We start from the raw sequence: 23,918 nt of genomic DNA, 5'->3' as shown, positions 1-23,918 counted from the left end.
AAAGAGAACTGTGTTAAGGACAGTGACTGGGTAGTCTGAAAGATTGAGTACAGAAGACTCTGGCGACTGTTTGTTGCATATGGGAAGCATTAGAGCAACAGAACCTCACATGATGAAGGGGCTTAAAGCAGTTTCTGTGCAGCAAATCTGGAGTATTTTGTTCAGGTGATTCATGTCTGTTGCTGGTTCAGTGACCTGGGTTCTGGCTTTCCCTGAGTCTCTGGCAGAACAGACCCGGATTTTGCAATAGGGAGGTGTCCTAGTTTTTTTGACTAATTTGGTTCAGTTCTGCAGGGTGTATGATTAAAATTTTAAAGCCAGATGTATTAAAAATTGTAGAGAAAATGAAAATCTCAGAATATCTGTACACATTGAAGTAGTTGCATTTGGAACATGCTTTCTCTATTGTCATTGTATAAAAAATTGTTGTGCTCTACCCCTTCAAATTTGCAAGACTCCACAGGACAAACCCTTCCTCCCCCTCCAAAAAAAAAAAAAAACCCGCAAAAAACCACACCATAAAAATCAACAACCCAGAAACAAAATACAACCATCTGGCACATTGGAATTAGGTACAGAACATTGCAAGTTAGATCTTAAGCATTTGGGGTAATTTACCAGCAGTCTCATGAGGAATGTGTTTTTAAAATGTTCCTCAAGAATTGCAAATTTCCCTAAATCAGTAATTATTCCAGTGGTTTGAGCCTGGTTATCATACAGTTGAGGGGCAGAATGGGTTTGGAAGTCTTTATTGCCCTAGATGAATGAAGGAGGAAGCCACCAATCTGGTCTGATTCAAAACCTAAAAGCCTGGATTTTGCAGCACTTTCCAGAATGTATGGGGAAAATAAAAACTGAAATTGGTTATCCCTTAGCCACTGGGCTTAGTATGAGGGTGAAGGAATCCTGCAGGTGGGGTATGTTTTGCACATAATGCAGGATGCACTTTGACTTGGATTTCAGCTGTGATATGGAAACAAATCATACCACTGCATTCCAGATAAGCAAAGACCTATTGGGGTACACCAGCCATCTCAAACCCGGAGTTTCCATCGTGGTAGTCTTTATATCGTGGCAAAGACGAGGCACAGCACTGAGCTTCAGCTTTAGTCACTTGACAGCTTCCAGGGCCCACAGTCAGCTGTGTATTGGGAAGTTAGGGCATCATCATGTTTTCATAGACTGTTGCGCTTTTTTTCCTGAAGGAAGCAGAGGAATGGAACGGACGGTCGTAATGGATAAATCGAAAGGAGAGCCTGTCATTAGTGTGAAAACCACGAGCAGGTCAAAAGAGAGAGTAAGTATCACTTCCTCCTTCTCAAATCCAGCTGGTTTTGATGGTAGTTTGACACATTTTGATTTGCATTATGGAAACAACATCTTTTCACCTTTGACATTCTCGAAAGGCATGCTGTTGACTGTTTGGGTCATACATACAGCACGCAACTAGTTTCTAGAACTCAGTTCAAAACAATACTTATATTTGCTTCCCATAGATGTGTTGATACCTGTCAAGTTAGCCACCTTCTGGAAAGAGAACTGATTCTCGTACTCCAGTGCCCACATTGGCTAGGGTAAGCATGCCCTAGGCTTCTCAGATTGGAAGTCAGGGTTTGCTCTTTGATGTGACAGCAGTTTATACTCATTTTCTTTTTCTTTTAAGATTTATGTTATTTATGCGTACAAGAGCTGGGGCGTAGGCCAGATGAGCCGGGTGGGGGAAGGGGCGAAGTGGGTAAGAGAATTCACCAGAGACAGTGGGGAGCAGAACAGACCGATTGATTGAAATGCACTGCTGAAGGGATCAGTGGGCGAGACAGAAGGGGTCTGCTGCGCCATGTGGGTAGCTCCCTGGCCGGCTAGGGATCAAAGTTGTGCTGCAGAGGCTGCCGATAGCTTCACAGTGCTGAGACTTAACCCCTTGCACCACCAGGGAGGTCCTATATTTGTTATCTTTAGTTGATTTTCTAGTCACCTATTAATAAATTTGCGAGAGTCCCCCTAAAACTGACTTGTTTTTCGTATTATCAGAGAACAAGCTACACTCCTAAGCTGTGTGCGTGTGGGACAAGCCAGTGGCTTCTCATTGTGCATTTTCCATTCTAAAGTACAAAACTTTCATTACTTCACAGCTGAAGATTCTAGCTAAAACATTAATGAGAAGAGCAGTGCTCCTTTAGTGAATCCAAAGCCAACAGTGTACATCCAAGAGCACTTTTATGTTGTTAGACCCCTACCCACCCCAGCCTGTCCCTAGCCCTGGGAAACCAACCCATTTTCCATCTCCAGAATGTTGTCATGAGAATGTGCATAAATGGAATTATGGGGCATGTGACCTCTTGAGATAGTCTTTTTTTTCACACATAATGCCCTGGATCTCCTTCCAGACTGTCTCCTTTTAAAGCTGCCTCATGCTCCATTCGTGGCTATTGTCATTTTAACCAGCCTGGTGATGGGCACTTGGTTATTTCCATATTTTCTACTGAGAACTGTTGTGGTGCCTGCCTCTTGGCAGACTTCTGTGTATCTTGTAAACACCCATCATCAGTGGGGTTGCTAAGTTCAAAGATGTGAGCAATTCCTCTCTGTGACAGTTGTTATCAGTGTGGCCTTCAGTTACGTTCCCTATGTTGTGGTGTGGCCAGGCAGCTAGTGAATGGCTACTCCATGTCCTGAGCCCAGGAGTTCAGTGAGGGTACTCCACTGACCTGGCCTTCACACTAGATCACACCCTTACTGTGGAACTTGGGGTATCTGGCCCCCTTACTCTGTCCTGCAATGTGTGTGATCAGGCTTGCAACTTTGTCTTGTAGATGAAAAGTGTCGTAATATTCTGTGGTGTGGATCTGTCCTTGTAATAAGATTGTCTTCTCTGTCTCTGTCCCTTTGCCCACCCTCCATTTTTTCTTTTTTCTTTTTTTTTTCCTGGTTAAAATATCTAGTTATACCCTTTACTCATCTTTGAGTGTTTTGCCTTTAATTGATATTTTTCCCCTGCATGAACTAATTAAAATAACCTGAGGAGTTTTAAAACAAATGTTTACCAGGCCCCTTCTCTGGGGATTCTGAGGCTGTGGGCATGTAGGGGCTCTTGGGTTCCATGCTGCTGACGTGCATCTTAGGAGAGTGATTCATGGTCAGTTCAGGTGTTCTGGCCTTCAGAGCTTTGCAAGTCAGAGTTGACCCCATGACTGTGCCTCATCCCAGAAATGAATGTCATGTAAGTTGCCCACTAACGTGTTGTGTCTTACTGGAAATGCTGTTTCACATTCAAGCGTCTCTGCCTTGTTCAATTTGAAGGCTGCCTGCCTGAGGCCTGAGTTAGCAGTTAAGAAGTGAAAAATTGAGTCCATCATCCAGCTGCCCAGACAGCTGGGTTGATGACTGTCCCCTGCTGAATGCATGCACTGTCAAAGCACCGTGTTCACATGCCCGTTGGACTGCCTTAGCTTTGCTTTAGATTGTATAGAGTGCCTGACTCAGATGCATCAGACAAACTACCTGTAGGTTTTCTGAGGTTTGTCCCGCTTTTTCCTCTTCATTACTGCCCTTTGTTTGCTGCATTCAAAAGCAAGGCTGTGTAACACAAGTAATTTACACCAGAAACACCAAAGGTAGAGAGGCTCCAGCTGCTGGCAGAGTTGCATAAACAGATCCTACCAACTGTACATTTTGAAAAATAAAACTTTATTACTTAAAAAAAAGCAGGGCTCTATAGAGTAAGCCACATAACCCAGATGTGGGTGAGGCCGCTTGTGTTGGCACCTCTGATCGGAAGACTACACATGGCCTCCTCATAAACCAGGTGGACAGAAGAATCTGAATCTGACCCAGATGTGCGTATTTTACTTTCATTGTGCATCTGTTGTGATGAACTTTCTGACATTAATAAACCAATTCTGGTAAACAGAGCTCCCAGAGTCAGGATCGCAAATCAGAAAGTAAGGAGAAGAGAGACATCTTGTCCTTTGATAAAATCAAAGAACAGAGGGAGCGAGAACGCCAGAGGCAGCGGGAGCGAGAGATTCGAGAGACAGAGAGGCGGCGGTGAGTATGGTCTTCCTTTCTCCCCCCTTGAGTGTCTTGTGTGCCTGGGCCAGCCGGCTGCTTCGTGTGTCACCGTGCAGCAGAATTTCCCCTGGCTGAAGTTGGACCCTGTCTCATGTGGCAGCTTCACCCACAGGTGACAAATGCAGTGGTCCTCATTGGGAACGCCGCAGTCTTTTCTGCATAAATAATAGGAAAAATGGCAGCTAGGGTCAGTTTTCCTGTGGTCAGGAAGTGTGTCGGCTCAGTAGGGGTGTTACTCATGGCCGTGGCCGCAACAGTCCCATGGTGGCACTCTGCCACTCTCCTCTTTTATGGTGAAGATAGTTTATAGACTTGAGCCTGTCATTCCCCTTTCATGTTCTGCCATTTCACACGAGCACACTCAGCTCCCTTGTCATTTTTCCTTAAATACTGCTTAGCCCAACAAAAGCTGTTGATGGAGTTTGGGGAACTTTCTTCTTTTTTTTCTTAAATTTATTTATTTATTTATACAAGCACTGGGTACAGTCGGAAGCGCGGGAGGGTGAGAGAATTCACCAGAGCCAGAGCAGGGAACAGAACAGGCAGACTGATGAAACACACTGCTGAGGGGAGCAGCGGGCAGCAGGAGAGGTCTGCGCACCCTGTGGGACCCTCGCTGCGGCCAGGGAGTGAACCAGCGCTGTAGAGGCTGCAGGCAGCTTCGCAGCCCAGCGCTCAACCACTGCGCCACCGGGGAGGCCCTGGGGAACTTTCTTAAGCTAAGTAGATCATGTAGAAACTTCCCCAGTTGTGTTACATTTGCTCTTTCTGTAGTCATATGATTTCAGCCTTTCTGCATGTGTAGCTTTAGAAAGTCAAAGGAGGGGAGGCTTTTTGATCCATTCGGAGTTTTCTTGCTTCCTGCCAGTTTACCCTTGGTGCCTATCCAGGCACCTGGGAGGGTTATGTGAGTGACAGCAGCTCCTCTACAGACAAAGGAGGGCCCTCCCCAGTCCCTGCCCAAGCTGCTGTATACGGGGACCCTTGATACTCTGTCACGCCTCTGTCCAGGCCTAGGCTTCTGTCCCCACACTTTCCCAGCCTGTTTAAAAGAAAACGGGGGAAAGTCTTAACTGGAAGCAAAGCATTCTTTATCCCCTAGGGAAAACGTTTGTTATCATGTCTCTGGGAGTCTCTGTATGGACAGCAGCCCTATGGGAGCAACTATCCGTTACCTTTCTTACCTTTCTCCCCCTTAATAGCCTGGGCCTCAGTGGCCAGGCCCCACCACATCAAGCAGTTCAAGGTGACCTTCCTGTGTTCCCCCAGAGAACGTGAGCAGCGTGAGCGCGAGCAGCGCCTGGAAGCCTTCCATGAAAGAAAGGAGAAGGCTCGGCTGCAGCGGGAGCGCCTACAGCTCGAGTGCCAGCGACAGAGGCTGGAGCGGGAGCGCATGGAGCGGGAGCGGCTGGAGCGGGAGCGCATGCGTGTGGAACGGGAACGCCGCAAGGAGCAGGAGCGAATCCACCGTGAGCGTGAGGAGCTGCGGCGACAACAGGAACAGCTACGCTATGAGCAGGAGCGGCGACCGGCACTACGGCGACCCTATGACGATGGCCGGTAAGGAGCTGGCCCTCCTGTCTTCCTTGGTGTGCATGCTTGGAGACAGTTAGGATGGACTAGGCTCCTAGGGCACTTTGTAGAACTTGTGACCACCACCTCAAGCTCATGTAGTCCACTGTCCTGTGGCTAGGTGACTTAGTCCTCGTTATTCTTCAAATAATCTTGTTGGGGGCATTTGTGATGCTTGTCATCTGAGGCCGACCCGTTATTTGCACTGTGGTTCCTGCCGTCGCATAACCACCTTCTAAAGTGTTTGTCAGAGGAGACAGCCAAGTGTGCATTAGGCTTGCGTTCTCTTTGTAGGTCTCATGTGTCCTTGCGGAGTCTGCACTGTGGAAAAGGAAATTACCTTCCCTTTAGAAAGTAGGTTTATTGGTCTCCAGCTTCTCTGAGCTGTTTAATTGATAGTCACCCATCACCCCATCACCCATGAGCCTAGTTTTCTGGCAGACATTGGGAAGAAGATAATTGGATGCCTTCCTGGGCTGTATGTAGTTCACTAACCACCCAATCTAAATCCTTTTGCTTTTGGTGGATAAAAGACTGCAGAGGAAACTCAGGTTACAGAAGATGGGGAAGGTAAAAATGTGGTGACTGGGAAGGCCATTCCCAAAGAATCAAATATTTCATTTCACTTACATTCCAGCTCATGTGGGGATTAAGGTATTAACAGCCTTGTGATACAATTAGCTCACAGCAGTCCTTTTTTAAGGATCGTCAGATGAGAATTCCAGTGTGCCTCTTGGCAGGTTGGGGGATTTTAATTTGTCAAATCAGAGCGATAATGATTGAATATTTAGAGATTAGCCCTGCAGGACATTTTAAATGATACTCAGTCTGGAGTGAGAGCTTCCCTCCCCATCTCTATCTCCTTCCCTTTTCCCCTCATTCTTTTCCACAAATGAAATTTATATCCTTTTAAAAATAAACAGGCGAGATGATGCCTATTGGCTGGAAGGAAAGCGTGTGGCCATGGAGGACAGATATCGCCCTGACTTCCCTCGACCCGAGCACCGATTCCATGACTTTGACCATCGAGACCGGAGCCAATACCAGGACCATGTACCCGACAGGTGAGCACCCCACCCCTCTCCTGCAGCCGCAGATGGGGCCTACTTGGCCCAATGCAGGAAGAGGTCTTAGTCTGTATTATTTATGTCGGATTCATTTGAAGATTCCTGACTGACTGCATGTGGGGTATAGAAAAACAGACCTTAAGTGAGATGTAGGAATCAGTGGTCATGGAGGGCATCCTGCACTTGTCTAGCAGGACTCATTTCATCCTTTGTCTTTGTCACACATAGGACTGATAGGGCCTGGGCAGAATGGGAGCTTTGATGTCCACCACACTGCGTTCTCTTAGGGTGGCCCAGGTTCTGGGCTTCACAGTTTCTGGGTCCCACAATCTCCCACAATCATTCCTCCCTGAACTTCCCTTGGAATTATAGGACTTTGAGGAGGGCATGACCCTTAACTTACTCTTAGGACAGATGAGGAAGCAGATTGAATGGTGTGACTGCTTGCACTGTCTGACACCCAGGGCTGTACCAGGGCTTCAGGATCTGCTCCTGGGGTTCACTGAGTGGCACAGATTCCTAAGCCAGCAGACCACAAAAAGGAAAGTTCTCATTAGGCCTACTTTGTGTTTTGAGGATCTAGGTGGGGCTTTTTAGCCAGTGCCTGCCTATTTCTCTTTTTTCTGTGCCTCTTCTAATGAGGAATATATCTAGCTTAGTAAAAAGACAGTCCTTGATTTTCCAGTTTAAAGTGCTGCTCTTTAGGTTTCTCACTGTGCTCCCCTGGCTGCACATTCTTGAGCCATTTCATTGTTCATCAGTTCTTCTCCAGGGACGGGGGAGCAGGGAAAGATGGGAGAAGCCCTGGGCTTTATTCAGTGTAGCTGGAGTCGGTTTAAGGCTTGGTGTGAGTTATGTGTGTAGGGTTGAGCTGGAGGTGAGGGACTCTGGGTCTTCCTTGTTATCCTGACTTGACATCAGCTGCAGATAAAGTAGGTATTGACTTCAGGTGTTGGACTCAACCTCTGGGGTCCTTCTAAAGGCTTTTAGTTAAGTAACATCTGTATTTCCACCTTCTTTGGATCTGACTTCACTCCTCCCAAGGAAAAGACTTTAAATCCCAACCAGTATTTTTTTTCACACCAGTAAATTATGCTTTTTGTGGTGAAACAGAATAAGTATCCTAATTGTGGAACTTTTGTGTGGCCTACAGAAATGTTGTATAAGTATCATCAGCTGCCATTGGAATGAGATAATTTCCCTTTTGCAGGAGGGAAGGTTCCAGGTCAGTGATGGGAGAGCGAGATGGGCAGGTGAGTACAGCTCAGACACCACACCTGAGCACGCCTGCTTCTTGCTGACTTTTTGACCAGAGAGGTGGCAACCGAATTGGGGCAGCAGGCTTATGTGGAAATATCAGTTCTGACCAGCGAGTAGTGTACACATAATTGGTCTTTTTCTGGTTAGGGAGTCTGTGTGTTCTCTAAATACATAGGCCTTGTTCTTGCTTATTTTTATCTAGTAGAATCTGCAAATAGCTTTTGATTGCATATTTGCTTGGAGTGCCTTTGAGTCTCAATACTTTGGGATTACCCCACCATACCCCAAATGAGGACTTAGCAAACCTGTTAGGAGGTTGGTTGGCCCACACTTTGGGATGTGGGTCCCAGTGTCTATGTGGTAATCTTTAGGTGCCCTGTGAGGGGTACATAGGATGTCAGCTCAGAGAAAGATGGGGGGGGGCAGGCATTGGAGTCATGGCTCTTTAAATTAGGGGTGTGGTATCTGAGAGAGCATTTAGCATTCCCTTTTGTACACAGCTGTGCTGGGTTCCTGAGCACAGGACTAGTTGACAGGGGTACTGACTCTTTCTCGTCGGCGGTACTCACCCCTGGGGATCAGATAGTGAGAGAAGATTCTGCTACCCTAGAATGGTGTACAGAAGTGTCTGAGGGTCCTGACTTCCCCTTTGGGATATGGGAGGGCCCTTCTCTGATTCTTCAGAGAAGATTGTAACTGACTTTCTTTTCAGTGGACCCTTGGGCGGAGCCTTCACATTCCATTGAGCTCAGGGTTCTCCTTGTTACAGGGCAGGAGGTCTTCATTGGCATTTGTGTGGCAGCGGCCTACATGCTTGTGAAAGATAATGCAGGAGTGCTTAGAGCTCTCAGGTTGGGGGGAAGGGAATGGGTGTCAGGAAGCACCGGGTCAGGTTCAGAGCATCCGGCAAAGTGACATGCAAGGGAGTCCAGGTGGATCCTCTCAGAGTATTTGGGGGCTACTGAGCCACACACACTTTGTCCAGGAACGTCCTGTTTAGAGTCATCCTGTCTCTCTTCTGCCTTTCAGCATTACTCAGATGACCGCCATGGCCATGGAGGACCCCTAGAGCGCCACAGCCGGGACTCACGAGATGGCTGGGGCGGCTATGGCTCTGATAAGCGGATGAGTGAGGGCCGAGGGCCGCCACCTCCACCCAGGTGAGTGGGTGCGTCACAGCAGTGGCTGGGCATCTCTGCACTCACCTGTTCAGGGCCTCTCAAACTCTACCTTGTCAGGTCACCAGGAACAGCCCCTTCCCACTTGACACAGGCAGGGGTCATCCCTAGTTACAGATATCTCTATGGCAGGCACCCCTGATAGCTGAAGGAGATAGCCCTGAAACTTCTTAGAACTGACCCCACGAACTGTAGCAAAGCTTTCTTTACCGCTCTTCCCCCCCCCCCCCCCCGGCCCCAAAATATCGTCAGGTAGTTTGAGACCAGTCTCATGGATACCGGAAGTTTGTACCACCTCTCTAAGTAGGTTTTCAGGTGTTCAGCAAAGACTGGGGTACCATGCTCATAAATTAATATAGCGTGTTCTTTCTGAGCGACCTACTTAGCGTTTATCATTTAGTTCGTTTTGTTTTAAATACCTGTGGGAAATTTAAAATGGGGAACTCATCTTTAGACAAAAGACTGCACTGAGCTGTGTCACTGTGATGGGGCAGCTCTCACCCTCTGGCAGATGTCACATGCATTTGGCTTTCACTTTGGGGGAGATCAGGGGGGCAGTATTTGCTCTCACAGTCAGGTATTCCAGTGAGTCCCTGGACCTGGGAAGCTTTCCTGGTGCCCACACATTGGGGACATGTTTGCATTTTAGTCTCCCAGCGTTTCTAGTTAAAACTTGTTTGTTTTTTACTTTGCGCTGTAATTCACATGCCATAGAATTCACCCATTTAAAATACACAGTTCGACAGCTTTTAGTTTATTCAGTCATGCAACCATCACTGCAGTCAACATTTACATCGCCCCAAAAAATACCCCCCCCCCCAATCTACAGTCATCATTCCCCATCAGCCCTCCTCCCCCCCATCCCTAGTACAACAATCCCACTTCCTGTCTCTCTGATAGACATTTCCTCTCCGTGGAATCATGCACCGTGTGGCCTTGTGTGTCTGGCTTCTCTCTCTGTGCATCATGTGCTCAAGGTCCCTCCCCATGGTAGCATGTGTGTGTGAGTGTCGCTCCTTCTCGTGGCTGAGTGATGTTCCTGTGTGGGGAGACAAGTTGGTAGCTGTTCATCTCTCAGTGAACACTTAGGTTGATTCCCCTCTTTAGCCTTTGTTGTCTGTCTTTCTGAAAGTAGCATCCTGGTGGATAGGGTGGGGTAAGGGTCTCACATGTCATGACTTGGTGGTGGTGTTACTGATGCTGAACAGTGTGTGCGCTTACAGTCGTGTGTATTTTGGGAAAGTGTCTGTTAGCCAGGCCCTGACCTTAAAGGCACACTGGGACAGTGGTGTATCTGCTTTTGTTTTGGCCCAGAGGTAGCCGTGACTGGACAGAGCATAGTCAGAGGCTAGAAGAGCACCCGGAGCGCAGCTGGCCCGGCACGGTGGACGCAGGCGCCGCAGGTCGGGAGCACTCAAGGTGGCAAGGTGAGGGCTGACTCCTCCCCTGAGTGGGGGACTTCCCAGCTGGGAAAGCCACAGTCCCACCAATATTTCTGGAGGCTGTGTCAAGAAGGGAATGTTTGCAGACTACTGCTTCTCTTCCAGGTGGTGAGAGAGGCCTGTCCGGGCCCTCAGGACCAGGCCACATGGCAAATCGGGGCGGATTGTCAGGGTAAGACGTTTTGTTTGTTGATAAAAATTGATTTGTTCCTGCTTCTTACTCTCCCTTTTTTTCGCATTTGATCAGCTTGCTGGATAAAATATTTTGAAGACAAACCAAAAAAGTAACTCTTGGCAGCTTAACCAAGTAACACTCTTCAGTTACCTGGATGCAGTCTGTGATTATGATTTTTCTCACCTGGAAAAAACCAAGCCGGCTCTAGTGGCTGCAGAACCTCACACTGTGTCACGGTGGGAAGAAAACTTAAAAGAGACAAATGTGTGTGCCTTTGTTCCTAGGCGAGGCGGCTTTGCACAAAGTGGGCATTCCCAGGGTCACGTGGTGCCCGGTGGCGGACTGGAAGGTGGAGGACTGGCCAACCAGGACCGGGGCAGCAGAGTCCCACACCCACACCCCCATCCCCACCCATACCCCCACTTTACCCGCCGCTACTAAACCCCACTCACTCTGCAATTCAGGTAGGCAAATGCACTGTTGAATCTCCTAGCCAGAGTTACCTTGCATTTGTGGAATCTGCTAAGAAACAAAAACAAATTCTGCCATCATGTTATAGCTCAATACAATGTGAAGTCACTTTTTTCTTTTTTAAATAAATGTGTACTTGTTCTGCCATTTTTAAGACCAAGGTTTCTGTTAACGAGCATTCCATTTTCCATTAATAAAAGTTTATGGTTCGCATGTGTGCATGTGTGTTGTGATTACAGCGTGGAGGACAGTACTGACCCTCAGCGGCGCTGCATCCACTGAAGCCACACAGCTACCTGATGGAGTGGGGTCTCGGTCTCCACATTCTCTTCAGATAAGAAAATAGGTGCAGGGATCAGATCATTTGCCCAAGGTCATAGCCTTTGTGGGAACTAGGAATTTAGTGGGATTGGGGGATTTAGTGAATTTAGTGGGGCCCTCTGGTCTGTGCCTTTACCCCTTGTGCGTGTGGGAGTGGAAGAGGGGCAAGGAACGTGGCTTGTGATTTCTGGCAAACCTGCAGTGCTTGGCAGCTGCCACTGCACTGTGCAGGCATGGGGATGCCCAGTGGTGCCAAATCCCCCCATTTTTCTGGAAACGCAAATTTACATGTGAAGTCTTACTTGTGACTATCAAAGATTCAGATTTTCTTCATTAAGGGCAGCCACAGGGAGCTGTTTCCCAAGCCCATCCTTCTAGGTCTCTCCCATGTGATCCCACAGCAAGGTGATTTTCTTCCTCTTGGAAGCACATTGGAGCAGGGAAGAGCTGGGTCCCTCTCATGAATAGGCTAGACCTAGTATAGCTGAAAGTGGGGGGATCTGTACTGGGATTTGGGGGCAAGAGGGAGGGCCAACTCTTCTGCATGTACCTGCCCAGGCCAGCATGGTGAGAGTTAATCCACAGTACCACCCACTAGGAACCTCCATTCCCTCCCCTTGGTAACTAGGACAGCCACCCCACAGGCCCGGGAACAATTGCCAATTGCCAATTCTCCTAGAGTACCCTGTGTTCCCGCTGGGCTGTTTAGTTTTAAAAGAGCAATCTGAAAATCCTACCCAGCTTGCCTTGGAAGCCACAGCATTAAAGGCAGGTCAGCTCTAGCCCTTGGTGTCCTGTCTGTCTGAATTGCCAGGAATAAATACCTGTGCGCTTCCCCCATAGCGGCTTTTAGTCATTTTCCGATGACAGGTTGAGAGGACACCGTCTCCATGTTGCACCCTGGGGTCCATGTGGCATGTTGCCTCCTACCCAGAGGCCCGTCCTCCCTCTACACAAATGAGAGTGTATCATGGGGTCTCGGCTTTTCATGTTGTGCCATAAAAGCCAGACAGCCGGCCTCAGGAGGATGCAGCCTGGAGTGGCAGGTAAGACATCTGCACATCTTGTCATGTAACTGCTGTAGAGCAACTTTGGGAGATTAGCAGGGCATCACGGAGCCCAGTGCAAGGATTCAACTGGGGTGCCACTGCCAAGTTGCCCCAATGGAGCCCTGGGAAACGTTGACTGAGTAGGTCAGTCCCCCAGGACAGCCTGTAGGGTGTGCCCAGCTCCTTTCTAAGTAGCAGGGCCTACACCCCAGCTCTCCCACAGATAACAAAAAGGCTCGTACTGGTTTTCTAGGACTGCCATAGCAAAGTACTACAAACACCTGATTTAGAACAGTAGAATTTTCCCACAGTTCTGGAGCCAACAGTTCAAGATCAAGGTGTCAGACTGCTTCCTTGGCTGTGAGGGAGAATCTGTTGTTTCATCTCCCAATTTCTGGGGGTTACTGGCCATCTTTTGTGTTTCTTGACTTGTAGTTACATCCACTGATTATCTCCCTCCACATGGCCTTGTCCTTGTGCATATCTGTGTCCAAATGCCCCCTGTATATGGGGCCATCAGTCCCTCATTTCTTATTAGCTCTGTAAAGGCCTTGTTTCCAATTAATGTCACCTTCTGGGGCCCTAGGGGTCAGGACTACAGCATATGAATTTGGGTGTCTGGGTGAACATAGTTGACAATACTCTTGACACTTTTTTTTTTAAAGATTTATTTATTTTACAAGCACTGGGTACAGTCAGAAGTGCGGGAGGGTGAGAGGATTCACCAGAGCCAGAGCGGAGAACAGAACAGGCAGACCGACGAAATACACTGCTGAGGGGAGCAGCGGGCGCAGCAGGAGAGGTCTGTCATGCCATGTGGGACCCTCGCCAGTGGCAGAGGATGGAACCGGTGCTGCAGAGGCTGTAGGCAGCTTCACAGCCCAGCGCTCAACCGCTGCGCCACCAGGGTTTGACAGTTTTCATACATGTAGGTTTTTTCAGAGTGTAGTTTCTGGGAAAATTGTTCATCGTATTGTCCAGAACTTTACCAGTGGTTCATTTCAGAGCTTTCCCTGCTGCTGGAAACTGGAGTAACTGCTCGGGTCCCGGCCTTGCACCCAGTTTCATCCAGGCCTTTGCTGAGCATTTACAGGCTGAATTACACTTATCAGACACTATTTTCCTTGATTCTGTGTTTATCTGATATGGCATCACATTGGTTAGGGTGTTGTGTATGTAAAGAGTTGTATTAGCTTGTAAAAATCTGATTTTTTTTTTTTTTATAAATTTTGTTATATTCCCCATACAATTGCAGCCCCCCCATTCTGACCCCAATCCCTCCCCTCCGGCCCCCGCCCCCCTAAAAGTGTCTCTGGTTCATAGTTTTTTGTTGATTTTGATTTTCACTTTCTTATAGTTATTCATTTTCCTGGTCCCTTATTTAAGTTTTCTAGATTCCTGCTATGAGTGAGACCATCCGGTATTTTTCTTTTTCTTTCTGGCTTATTTCGCTGAGCATGATCCCTTCCAGCGCCATCCATGTTGCTGCAAATGGCATGTGTTTATCTTTTTTGAATGCTGAGTAATATTCCATGGTGTATATGTACCACATCTTCTTGATCCAGTCATCTATTTTTGGGCATTTGGGCTGTTTCCAAAGCTTAGCTAAAAATCTGATTTTTATTTCAGGAGAGAAAAAACAAGGGTGTGCTGAGGGACCTCAGCATTGCCCCTACATTTTGGTACTGTGAAAAATGCTGCTGGGAAGAAGGTGTACCTATTCTTGCTTGTCCACCTGCTTCTCAACCTCCTGGGCCTGAACCTGGGAGTGGAATTGCTGGCTTGTGTGGTAATTTTATGTTTAACTTTTGAGGAAACATCAGACTTTTCCAGAGCAGTTGCACCATTATGCATTTCCACCAGAAATGTACAAGCTTCCAATTTCTTTGACATACATTATATTTTTGGTGGGGGGAGGGGAGTTTAAATTTTTTAAATAATAACCACTCTAATGAATGTATAGTGTATGGAGAAACCCAGTGTCCATCCATCCACAAAATGGAGTATTATTCAGCCTAAGGAGGGCCATTCTGACACAGGCTACAACCTTGAGGACATGATACTCAGTGAAATAAACCAGACACAGAAGGACAAATCCTGTGTGAGCCACTCGATATCCCTAGAGGAGTCACATCCTAGAGACAGCAAATAGAGGGGTGAGTGCTAGGGGTTGTGGGGGTGGAGAAGAGTTGGTGTTTAATGGGGACAGAGTTCTAGTTTGGGAAGATGAGAAAGTTGTGGAGATAGACGGCTGGGTTATGATTGTGTTGTGGTTGCACAACAATGTTCACTTTATGCCGCTGTGCTACACACTTTAAAATGATGAATTTCAAATTATGTATATTTGACCACAGTTTTTAAAAGTTTTTGAAGAGGGGATGTTGGTTATAGGAGTGAGGGCCTCTGATACAGAAGATTTGAGAGCAAGCTTGGGAGTCTAACCTATCTGCTCACAGGGAGTTAAGGATTCCTTACCTGGCTTCCTTAACTGGAAGAAAGAAATGATAGTAGCATTTACCATTGAGAGTCTTTGCAAGATTAATAAATCAGTTAATATACTAAAAAGCTCAGAATCGTTTGTGGTCTACAGTAGGTGCTTAATAAATGTGACAGCAACTTCGGAACCCTATAGGATTATGTGTCGTGTTTTGTAGGGGATCCGTAATACATTTCAAGGCTTGGAGAGGAGGTAGGAAGAAATTATTGGTTCCAAAAATACAAAAGCAAACTCAAAATCAGAATTAATAACTTATCAAATGTCTCCACATCTACAAAAATGTGTCAACTTCGTCAATTGCTAAATTTTGTATTCATAAAGATTTCATTACATTTCAAAACAGCTCCTAGGTTAAATTTTCTCACTTTGCAGGAATTCCCAAACCTGCAAAATGATTGCCAGTCTTAAATTGCACAATTTACTCCCAGTCAAATAATTCCAAATGCAGTTATGAAAATGTCTTTTGACTTTTTTTTTCAACTCCAACCACAAAGTTGTCAGTTGGGGCTCCATCGCCTTTTATTTGACTTGACGGGTTGAGGGCTGGGGTGTCCATTGAGCCCTCCCCATGCGGATCCCCGGGAGAGTTAAGACTGCCCCCACCTTCACACCATTACAGGATGGTGAGGCAGGGTGAGGACGTGGGCCTGGGCCCTCACTAAAGGTTCACTCAGTCCTGCTTTCATCAACTGTCATTAGCTCTTACCCCCCTCTGCCGTCTTCAGCTTCCTCATTCCTCTGGGGTGGGCACGTCGGCCACACGAGCCGATGGAAGGGATTTGATGGGTGACCACGGCATGGCCAGCCTTCTGTGTTAGAAGCCTGTTGGCTAGGTGGGATGCCATTTTTGTTGCTTTTCAGAAACAGTGATTTCCTCTTTTAACCTGAATAGTTTATTTTTGGATTAGGCTGCTTCACACAATACCTACAGCATAATTGGGTGCATGTTTCCTATGGCTGCCATAGTAAGAGAACACAAACAATAGCTTGGAACTTAACTCAATTCTGGAGGCCGGAGATCCTAAAATCCAAGGTGATGGTAGGATTCTTCTTTCTGGAGAGTGATTCCCTGCCTTTGCAGCTAGAAGCTACCAGCATTCCTTGGCTCCTGGCTCCTTCCTCTGTCTTTCGAACCAATAGTACAGCGTCTTTGGGATCCTTTTCCCATAACACATCTCCTCTGACCAGTCAGGAAAGATTCTCTGATTTCAGGGATTTCTGTGATCAGATTGGACCCATTTGGATAATCCAGGATAATCTCCCATCTCAAAGTCCTTAACCTTACCTGCAAAGTGTCTTGCCATATGAGGTGACATTCACAAGTCCTAGGGATTAGGATGTAACATCTTTGCGCAGAGGGACCATCATTTTAAGCACCTCACTGGGATGATAAAGTCTGTATTGGAGGGGTTACAGGTGTGAACACTGGAGGAAGTGAGGCATCCAGCCCTTGTGGCTAGTGACCAATGTATGTGTGGGGTGGGTGTCCAAGGACATCGCACGATATCCCCAAATTCAGATACCCAGTCATAGCATCACGGGGAACCCAAGTCCATTCCTGGGTCAAGCCCAGAAGGAGGTTCAGAGCCTGAGAGGGGTCCCTGCTCCTCAGCTACCCCAGCATGCCAGGGAGCCACATACCCAGGCCACATATGGTAAAGTAACAATTGCTTTGAGCACTAATCAGCAAGATGGTCTTGAAGAGAGCCATCTGCCTTACTTTGCTGTGCACCTACTCTTTATACCAGACCAGTAAAACTACTGGTCTGTCCCTGCTGCTGTCAGGGACAGACCGATAACCGAGCCAGAAGCTGCTCCAGCAAGGGTTAAAACAGTGCCGAAGTCCTCAAATCCCTCCCTTAAAATCAGTCACCAAGGCCTCGCTAGATAGCCCGTGTGCTATTTGTTGGCCTGTGACTGCACAACCTCAAATCCACATCAGAGGCAGCTACCCCACATTTGACCCTGTGAGCAAATATAGACACAACCACCCCCACATTCTACTACAGAAAGCACTTCTTTCCTTCCCCCTTCCCCATGATGCTTCCCCTCATGGAATTTCCTGGATAACTTGGGAACCAGGGCACAGAATGCTGTGGCCCCGATGGTGACTGACCAGCCATCAACATATGCCCACCCCTCTCTCCCCGACTGACACATTCTCATCTTGCGTGTCAGGGTTTAGATTCCACCTCCTCCAAGCAGTCACACCCACCTGTCCTCACCTACAGCGTGGGCTTCTTTGGAGCAGGCATTCACTCTTGTTTTCGGCTGTCTCCCCTGAGACAGCATTTCAAAACACTGCTTTTATGATGATTCAGGCCTGGTGAGACCAACAAGCAGGGAGACAACTACCATCAAAAACATTTTTTCGGCCTCCCTGGTGGCGCAGCAGTTGAGCACTGGGCTGCGAAGCTGCCCGCAGCCTCTGCAGCGCTGGTTCGATCCCTGGCCCCTGGCAAGGGTCCCACAGGGCGTGTAGACCTCTCCTGCAGCCCCCGCTGCTCCCCTCAGCAGTGTACTTCGTCAGTCTGCCTGTTCTGCTCCCCGCTCTGGCTCTGGTGAATTCTCTCACCCTCCCGCGCTTCTTACTGTACCCAGTGCTTGTATAAATAAATAAATCTTTAAACATAATAATAAAAATTAAAAAATAAAATAAAACATTTTTTGCTATAATTCCTAAGAGGAGGTGGTGTGGCCAGCCAGGTATGACCCCATGGGGGAACACCAGAGTGATCAGGAGGCAGGGGCAGGGAGCTGGGGCAGGGGAGGGCCTCTTTTTTGTAATAATTGTGGGAAAAAACATGCAAGGTGAAGTAAACAGTTTTAGGATTAGCTAATTTGAGTGATTTTAGCAGCTCTGAGGCCAAGGTGCTGTCCCGAGTTGCCTGGTACCAGGCCCTGGGTGACCAGGTGAGTGAAATCGAGGTTTTGACTGAGAGCCCCAAAGGAGGGGGGTGCGTGTGGCATGGCTCTGGAATGGCTGGTTTGCATGTGAAAGGTGTTCTAGAGGGAACTGCTTGCTATCTCTGGGAACTAGCCCACCCTGGGAGGAGGTGTCCCCCCCCCCCCCCCCGCAAGGGCCATGTGGTCCCAGGTGACAAAGCATCAAAAATCAGGCAATAAAGATGTGGCCAACACACCCGGATCTTAGTAGACGCTTAATAAATGCTTACTGAATCTGTGGAGGAGAAAAAGAGCAATTACATAGTGATCCTGTATTGTTTCAGTTTTCTGGTTGCGTCATTCATAGTTTGGCCTTGCGCATAACGCTGGGCATACACACCAGAGGGCAGACACTCCCTGCTAAGACTGACACGTGCGCTGTGGACGTGTTCGGACGGTGTAGTCGTATGGCTGCCGTTACTGAGAAAGGACTGAAGAACACCTCTTGCTAAACTTACCTGATACTAAAGGGAGTTTTTTTTTTTTTTTTTTTTTGAAAAGCAGACTGCCAGGCCCCACCTCCTGGGATCCCGACTGTTAAGAAGCCCTTTGTGGATGCCATAGGTCTTCCAGGTAGCCCTGCTTACCTGAGACCAATGAGCCTTTTACTTTGAATCCCTGAGTTTTCTAATAAAATGGGCAAGGTGCTTTCTGGGGATGCAATACATGACACATTTAAAGTGCTTTGTACACTTGGTATACAGTAGGTGCTTAGCAAATGCTTGTGGTTATTATTTAGAAGAGCCAAGTCCGAACCCAGTTATTCTGCTTCCTTGCAGAAATTCCTCTGAGAATTAAGAATGGCCTTTGTTGGGCCTCCCCAGTGGCGCAGCGGTTGAGCACTGGGTTGCTAAGCTGCCCGCAGCCTCTGCGGCGCCGGTTCGATCCCCGGCTGCTCCCCGGCCACCGGAGGAGGGTCCCACATGGCGCGCAGACCTCTCCTGCCGCCCGCTGCTCCCCTCAGCAGTGTACTTCGGTCCTTCTGCCTGCGCTGCTCCCCGCTCTGGCTCTGGTGAATTCTCTCACCCTCCCGTGCTTCTGACTGTACCCAGTGCTTGTACAAACAAACAAACAAATAAATAAATAAAACATGCCTCTATTAAAAAAAAAAAAAAAAAAGAATGGCCTTTGTTCAAATTCGGACTTGGGTATGGGGGTTTGCTTGGCCTCCACTTCCATCCCGACTATAATCTAGAATGTTGCATTAGCAATTTTTAAAATAAGAGGCCCCTGTTCGCGCACTGTGGGGTTAAATGTTTGAAGCCACTGGTAGCATTTTGTGACTTCTTCCAGTCCCACAGTCATACCCACTTTGGGCCAGCCAGCTGTGAAGCTGTGGGGGCGCCCCACATACCCAGTGATAGAAACCTCATGTTACGCCCCACGGGGAGGCTCATAAAAGGCACTGAAGCTTCTCCTGTGTAGATGCTACCAGCCACGGTGGACGAATATTTACAGACTTGGCTGAAATGAGACCCAGCAGGGTAGATTTCACAGGCGGCCCAGAAAAATGCCCCCTCACCCCATCCCTGGGAAAACAGGACACCAAATGGAAAGCAAACCAGTAGGCCAAGTCCCCCCTGTTCACAGTCCCCGCCCCCAGCACAGCAAGATTGGAAATCCAGGCTTGAGGACGCACCTCTGAGCCCTTTCTCGATAGCTTACCATTTAGCAAATGCTTCTTGGGCACGTCCTGTGTGCCAGGCACTGTGCCAGGGCCACTGCCATAACCATGACCAAGACAGACAAGAGTTCTAGAGCCAACGGGTAGCTTCATGTGGTGAGGCTGGACCCTCTGGAGGTGACCGGAAGGACATTCCAGGAGAGGGAACAGTATGTGCAGAAACACCCTGAAGGAAAGACCGTGTCACCTTGGAGGAACCAAGCAAGCAGGAGTGAGAGAGACTTGGGGTCACTGTGTCCTCCCAGGCCTGGACTGGCCAGTTGGAGGTGATGGGAAGCTGAGCCAGATTTTCGCAATTGAGAGGAGATCCCTGCCCTGCTAGCAGGGCTCCAGGGTGACTGTCACTGTCTGTCTCTGGGCCCTTCCTCGCTTGGGGCTTCAAGTCCTCACTGTTTCTGCGGTGTCCTCTGTACAACTGGCATTTTCCACCTTCAGGGGTGAGCCAAGCGGGGCTCCTGGGCCAGGCTCTTTCTAGACAAAGGCACAGCAGAGGTGTTCATGCACCTTCAGGTATACAGGGCCCCTTCCCAGAGACCAGAATGGAGGAGGTGGGAGTGGGTAGGCTGGCAAGTTCCTGAGGTCATCGCCCCACAGATTGCAGGAAGTGCCAAGATGCCATAAGGGGGCAGGGCACAGGGAATGTGGTTAATGAGCGGGCTGGGCAGGTCAAAGTCACTCGAGGTACCTCACTCAGTTTTAGAAGAGGCTTTGGATTCCAAAGAGGGGAGGTGGGTAAAAGGAAGGGAGAGAGCGAGAGAGAAAAAGAAAGAGACTGAGACGAGAAAAAGAGGCAAGCAGAGAAAGATGCAAAGAGACACAGAGAAATAGAGACACATCTATGCAAGCAGAGACAAACGCAGTGGATGGACAGAAGGACCCAGAGACCAGGATGCCTTCAGGCCGGCGGTGCCCCCTGCCCCTCGTGCCCACTAGGTGGCGCCCGAAAGCCATTCTGCGCCGCAGCCCCCCTGCATCCTGAGTTCATTTCTCTGGGCCTGCAGCTCTCCCACTGGGTCACCACTCCGTGAGCTGAGCAGAAGGCCCTGGGTCCCAGGCACCCGGTGGTGCGAGCCAGGGCTCCCTTTAGGATGGAGAGTGAATAAAAGCAAGGCCCTGGGTTGTGTGTGTGTGTGTGTGTGTGTGTGTGTGTGTGTTGTGCCTAACTGCTCTTGTCTTGGAATAGCTTCGTGTTGTTCTGGATGTATGTGTGCTTCTGTGTGTCTGCTTAGAAGTGAGTGTGTGTGTTTTGTCTTGGGGTGTTTATGTGTCCCTATGTGTGTGCGGGGAGAAGGGGTAGCTAGCTATGTGTGTCTCCACAGCCCCAGGAAACTGCCGCTCCTCAGACACTAGTTCCAAAGAGTTATTTCTCCTCAGATTTTTTTCCTCACAGGCCTGTCATCTCCTCAGAATCTAGTTCCTAAAGAGTCATTTCTGGAGCCTCCCTGGTGGTGCAAGGGGTTAAGACACAACCTATGAAGCTATTTGCAGCCATTGCAGCATGAGTTTGATCCCGGCCAGGGAGCTGACTCACATGGGGTAGCAGACCTCTCCTGACTCACCCGCTGCTCTCCTCAGCAGTGTATTTCAGTCAATCTGCCTGTTCTGCTCCCCACGCTGTCTCTGGTGAATCCTCTCACCTCCCTGCACCTCTGGCCTGTACTCTAGTCCTTGTATGCATAAATAAATCAATCTTAAAAAAAAAAAGTCGGTTCTCCTCACATTTTCCTCCTCAGAACCATTTCCAACATGTCATTTATCCTCAGATATTTCTCCTTACTGGCCTGTCTTCTCAGCACTACCTTTTCCATTCAACTCCCCCAGCAACTCTGCATAGAGTCACCCAAGGAATTTGAGAATCAGAAACATTTATGGAGTACTTACTGGTGCCCAGAGCCTTTCATGGGACCCCTGAGAAAATGCTCCTTGGAGAGATAAGAGCAGGTATTCATGGAGATAATTGAGTAAGATATAGATTCTGCTAAACCGAAGCCCTGACTATGTGCCAAGCCTGGTTAGGTTGCTGCTTTCATGCTGTGGAACTGGTTTTCTTATGTATAAAACAGGCCTCATATAAGCACAACCTCATAGTATTGCTGTTAAGTGATTAAATGAGTTGAGTTTTGTAAAGCTCTTCAAACACTGCCTGGCACAGCCTAAGGACTCAATAAGTGTCAGAAATCACCTCATTTATTGCTTATAATTACAAGCACATCCATTAACCTGTGGGTCAGCGGGAACCCCAGAGAATTTTCTACTCACTGCTAGGTATTTAAGAGTTGTCTAAGAGATCTAAATAGGTGAATGCTTAGATAGCTCTCTGCAAAAAAATTTCCCTTTTGGTCTAACTCAGTGGTTCTCAAACTTCAGTGGACAGAAAAATGATTAGATCATGCTGAGCATGTAAATGAGAGACAGGTGTTGTTCCAGGCACTGGGACACAGCAGTGAACAAAACAGTCAAAAATCCCTGCCCTACAGGAGCTTCTGTTCAAATGGGGAAAACATTATAAATAAAGTTGATTTGTCATCAACAAAGGTGAGTCATTTTAATTAGCTGTTATTCATCAAAGGCTTTCAATACACTTTGCCATTTTACCTTCTAGAAAGATGGTATTTAGGCTGCCAGTGAACATGAGTGATCATTGCCTTGCACCCTTTCAAAATCTATGATCAGATATCTTTCTATTAGAGTAGGGAGAATTCTAGGGTGGTTACATACTATTTCATGTGAGTTTTTGATTCATAGTCTCCTACTGTGTCTTTGTGTGTCCAAAGTGAAATCAATGTTCTTTGCATCTGTCTATTCTTTATTTCTGTTAGAAAATATGCTCATTTATTAAAAAATCCTTTCTTTAAACATTCATGACATATTCATTGTAAAACAGTTGAAAAATACAGAAAAGTATAGAGAAAGTAAAGAACCCATTATAAAAAGATAACAATAATAAGAGTTTGCTGCATTTCTTTCCAGTCTCTTAAAAATGTACCTTCTAATATTCTTATTTATTCCTAAAAACTCTTTATATATAAAAGACATAACTTTTGACCATGCTGGTGACAAATTGCCTTTGTTTCTAAAAGAGCTAGGCCAGCATAGCACATTTTACCAACAGGAACCACCACAAACCCCTATTTGCCAGATATCCTGGCAATGAATTCCTTATAAAATTTCACTAGAAGAGGCCAGACAGTATCTATGAAGAGAGTGCGACTTTTGTTAGTCTTAACACATGAGGACAATTTCTGGAGTGATGTAAATATTTATGTAAGTGATCACATTATCAGAAATTTCACTTATACCTGTTTCATATCCCACCTGGGGAGGAAGAGGGTGGGAGAATAGGAGTAGTCCCCTGATATCATTGATTCTATCACTCTGCCTCGGTTCTCAGCACATCCTTTCCCTCTGTCAAGAGGAAATTTTTCTCCCTGGAATTATGGTGGATATTCTCGAATTCCATCAATTCTTGGCACCTCTGGTCTTTCTTAGGTGAGATCAATTTACCCATGTTATAAAATGGATTTAACACAGCAGGTATCATTCTAACACATAAATCAAATCATGCCACCTCCTTGCTTCAAACCCTCCATGGCTCCTGATTACCCTGAGAAGAAAATCCAAACTATTCCATGTGCCCTTTTCAAAGCCATTCCTGCCCCTATATCACCCCCCAGTAAAGAGGCACCAGGGCCCTCCTGTTAATTCACTCACTCTTGCCATGTCTCATGGTCTCTGCCCCTCCTTGTGTGACTTTGGGAAGTGATTTCCCTCTCCCAGTCTAAGTTTTCTCATCTGAGAAATGGGATAATAACACTGCTGACCTCATAAGGTCACCGGGACTCAGTGGAATAACCGCAAAGCATTGAGGGACATTCATTTGCTTTTTCCAAAGCTTTTCATCCTTCTTGTGGGGAACCTTGGCAAACAGCTCCCCCAGGGATCAGGGAGTGAATCTCCAGGGATCAGGGAGTGAACTGGGTACAACAGGGCGATAAGGAATTCATGTCCCATCGACAGAGGGTCCACCGCTTGGACTAGGGATCAAATGAAACTTCCCCTTCTTATTGGGAAAAACTCATTCAGAAATTCTTTTTTTTTAAAACTGTGTGAACTACACCCAATGTAGGCCCTGGGTTTCCAGTTTTGAGAGACCTCTGATCAAGGGGACAAGTTTATTTTATTTTA

At 47.4% G+C, this 23,918-nt stretch overlaps 1 protein-coding gene across 1 annotated transcript in view; it reads left to right on the top strand.

Annotated features, from left to right (window-relative positions):
* Positions 1-11,206, top strand: part of SAFB2 (scaffold attachment factor B2) — a gene marked incomplete at both ends in the record, with an annotated part of 30,104 nt that extends 18,898 nt beyond the window's left edge. Inside the window, 9 exons of the mRNA XM_084248823.1 lie at positions 1,213-1,297; positions 3,911-4,047; positions 5,341-5,631; positions 6,567-6,707; positions 7,921-7,963; positions 9,000-9,130; positions 10,463-10,575; positions 10,696-10,762; positions 11,050-11,206. Coding sequence (XP_084104949.1) covers positions 1,213-1,297; positions 3,911-4,047; positions 5,341-5,631; positions 6,567-6,707; positions 7,921-7,963; positions 9,000-9,130; positions 10,463-10,575; positions 10,696-10,762; positions 11,050-11,206 — 1,165 coding nt within the window. The remainder of the gene's footprint in view (positions 1-1,212; positions 1,298-3,910; positions 4,048-5,340; positions 5,632-6,566; positions 6,708-7,920; positions 7,964-8,999; positions 9,131-10,462; positions 10,576-10,695; positions 10,763-11,049) is intronic.
* Positions 11,207-23,918: the final 12,712 nt, after the last annotated feature.

This window comes from Talpa europaea, assembly GCF_964194135.1.
Source record: "Talpa europaea genome assembly, chromosome: 12".
NCBI lineage: Eukaryota > Metazoa > Chordata > Mammalia > Eulipotyphla > Talpidae > Talpa > Talpa europaea.
The sequence above is the reverse complement of the archived record's forward strand: the minus strand, read 5'-3'. Positions and strand labels throughout refer to the sequence as shown.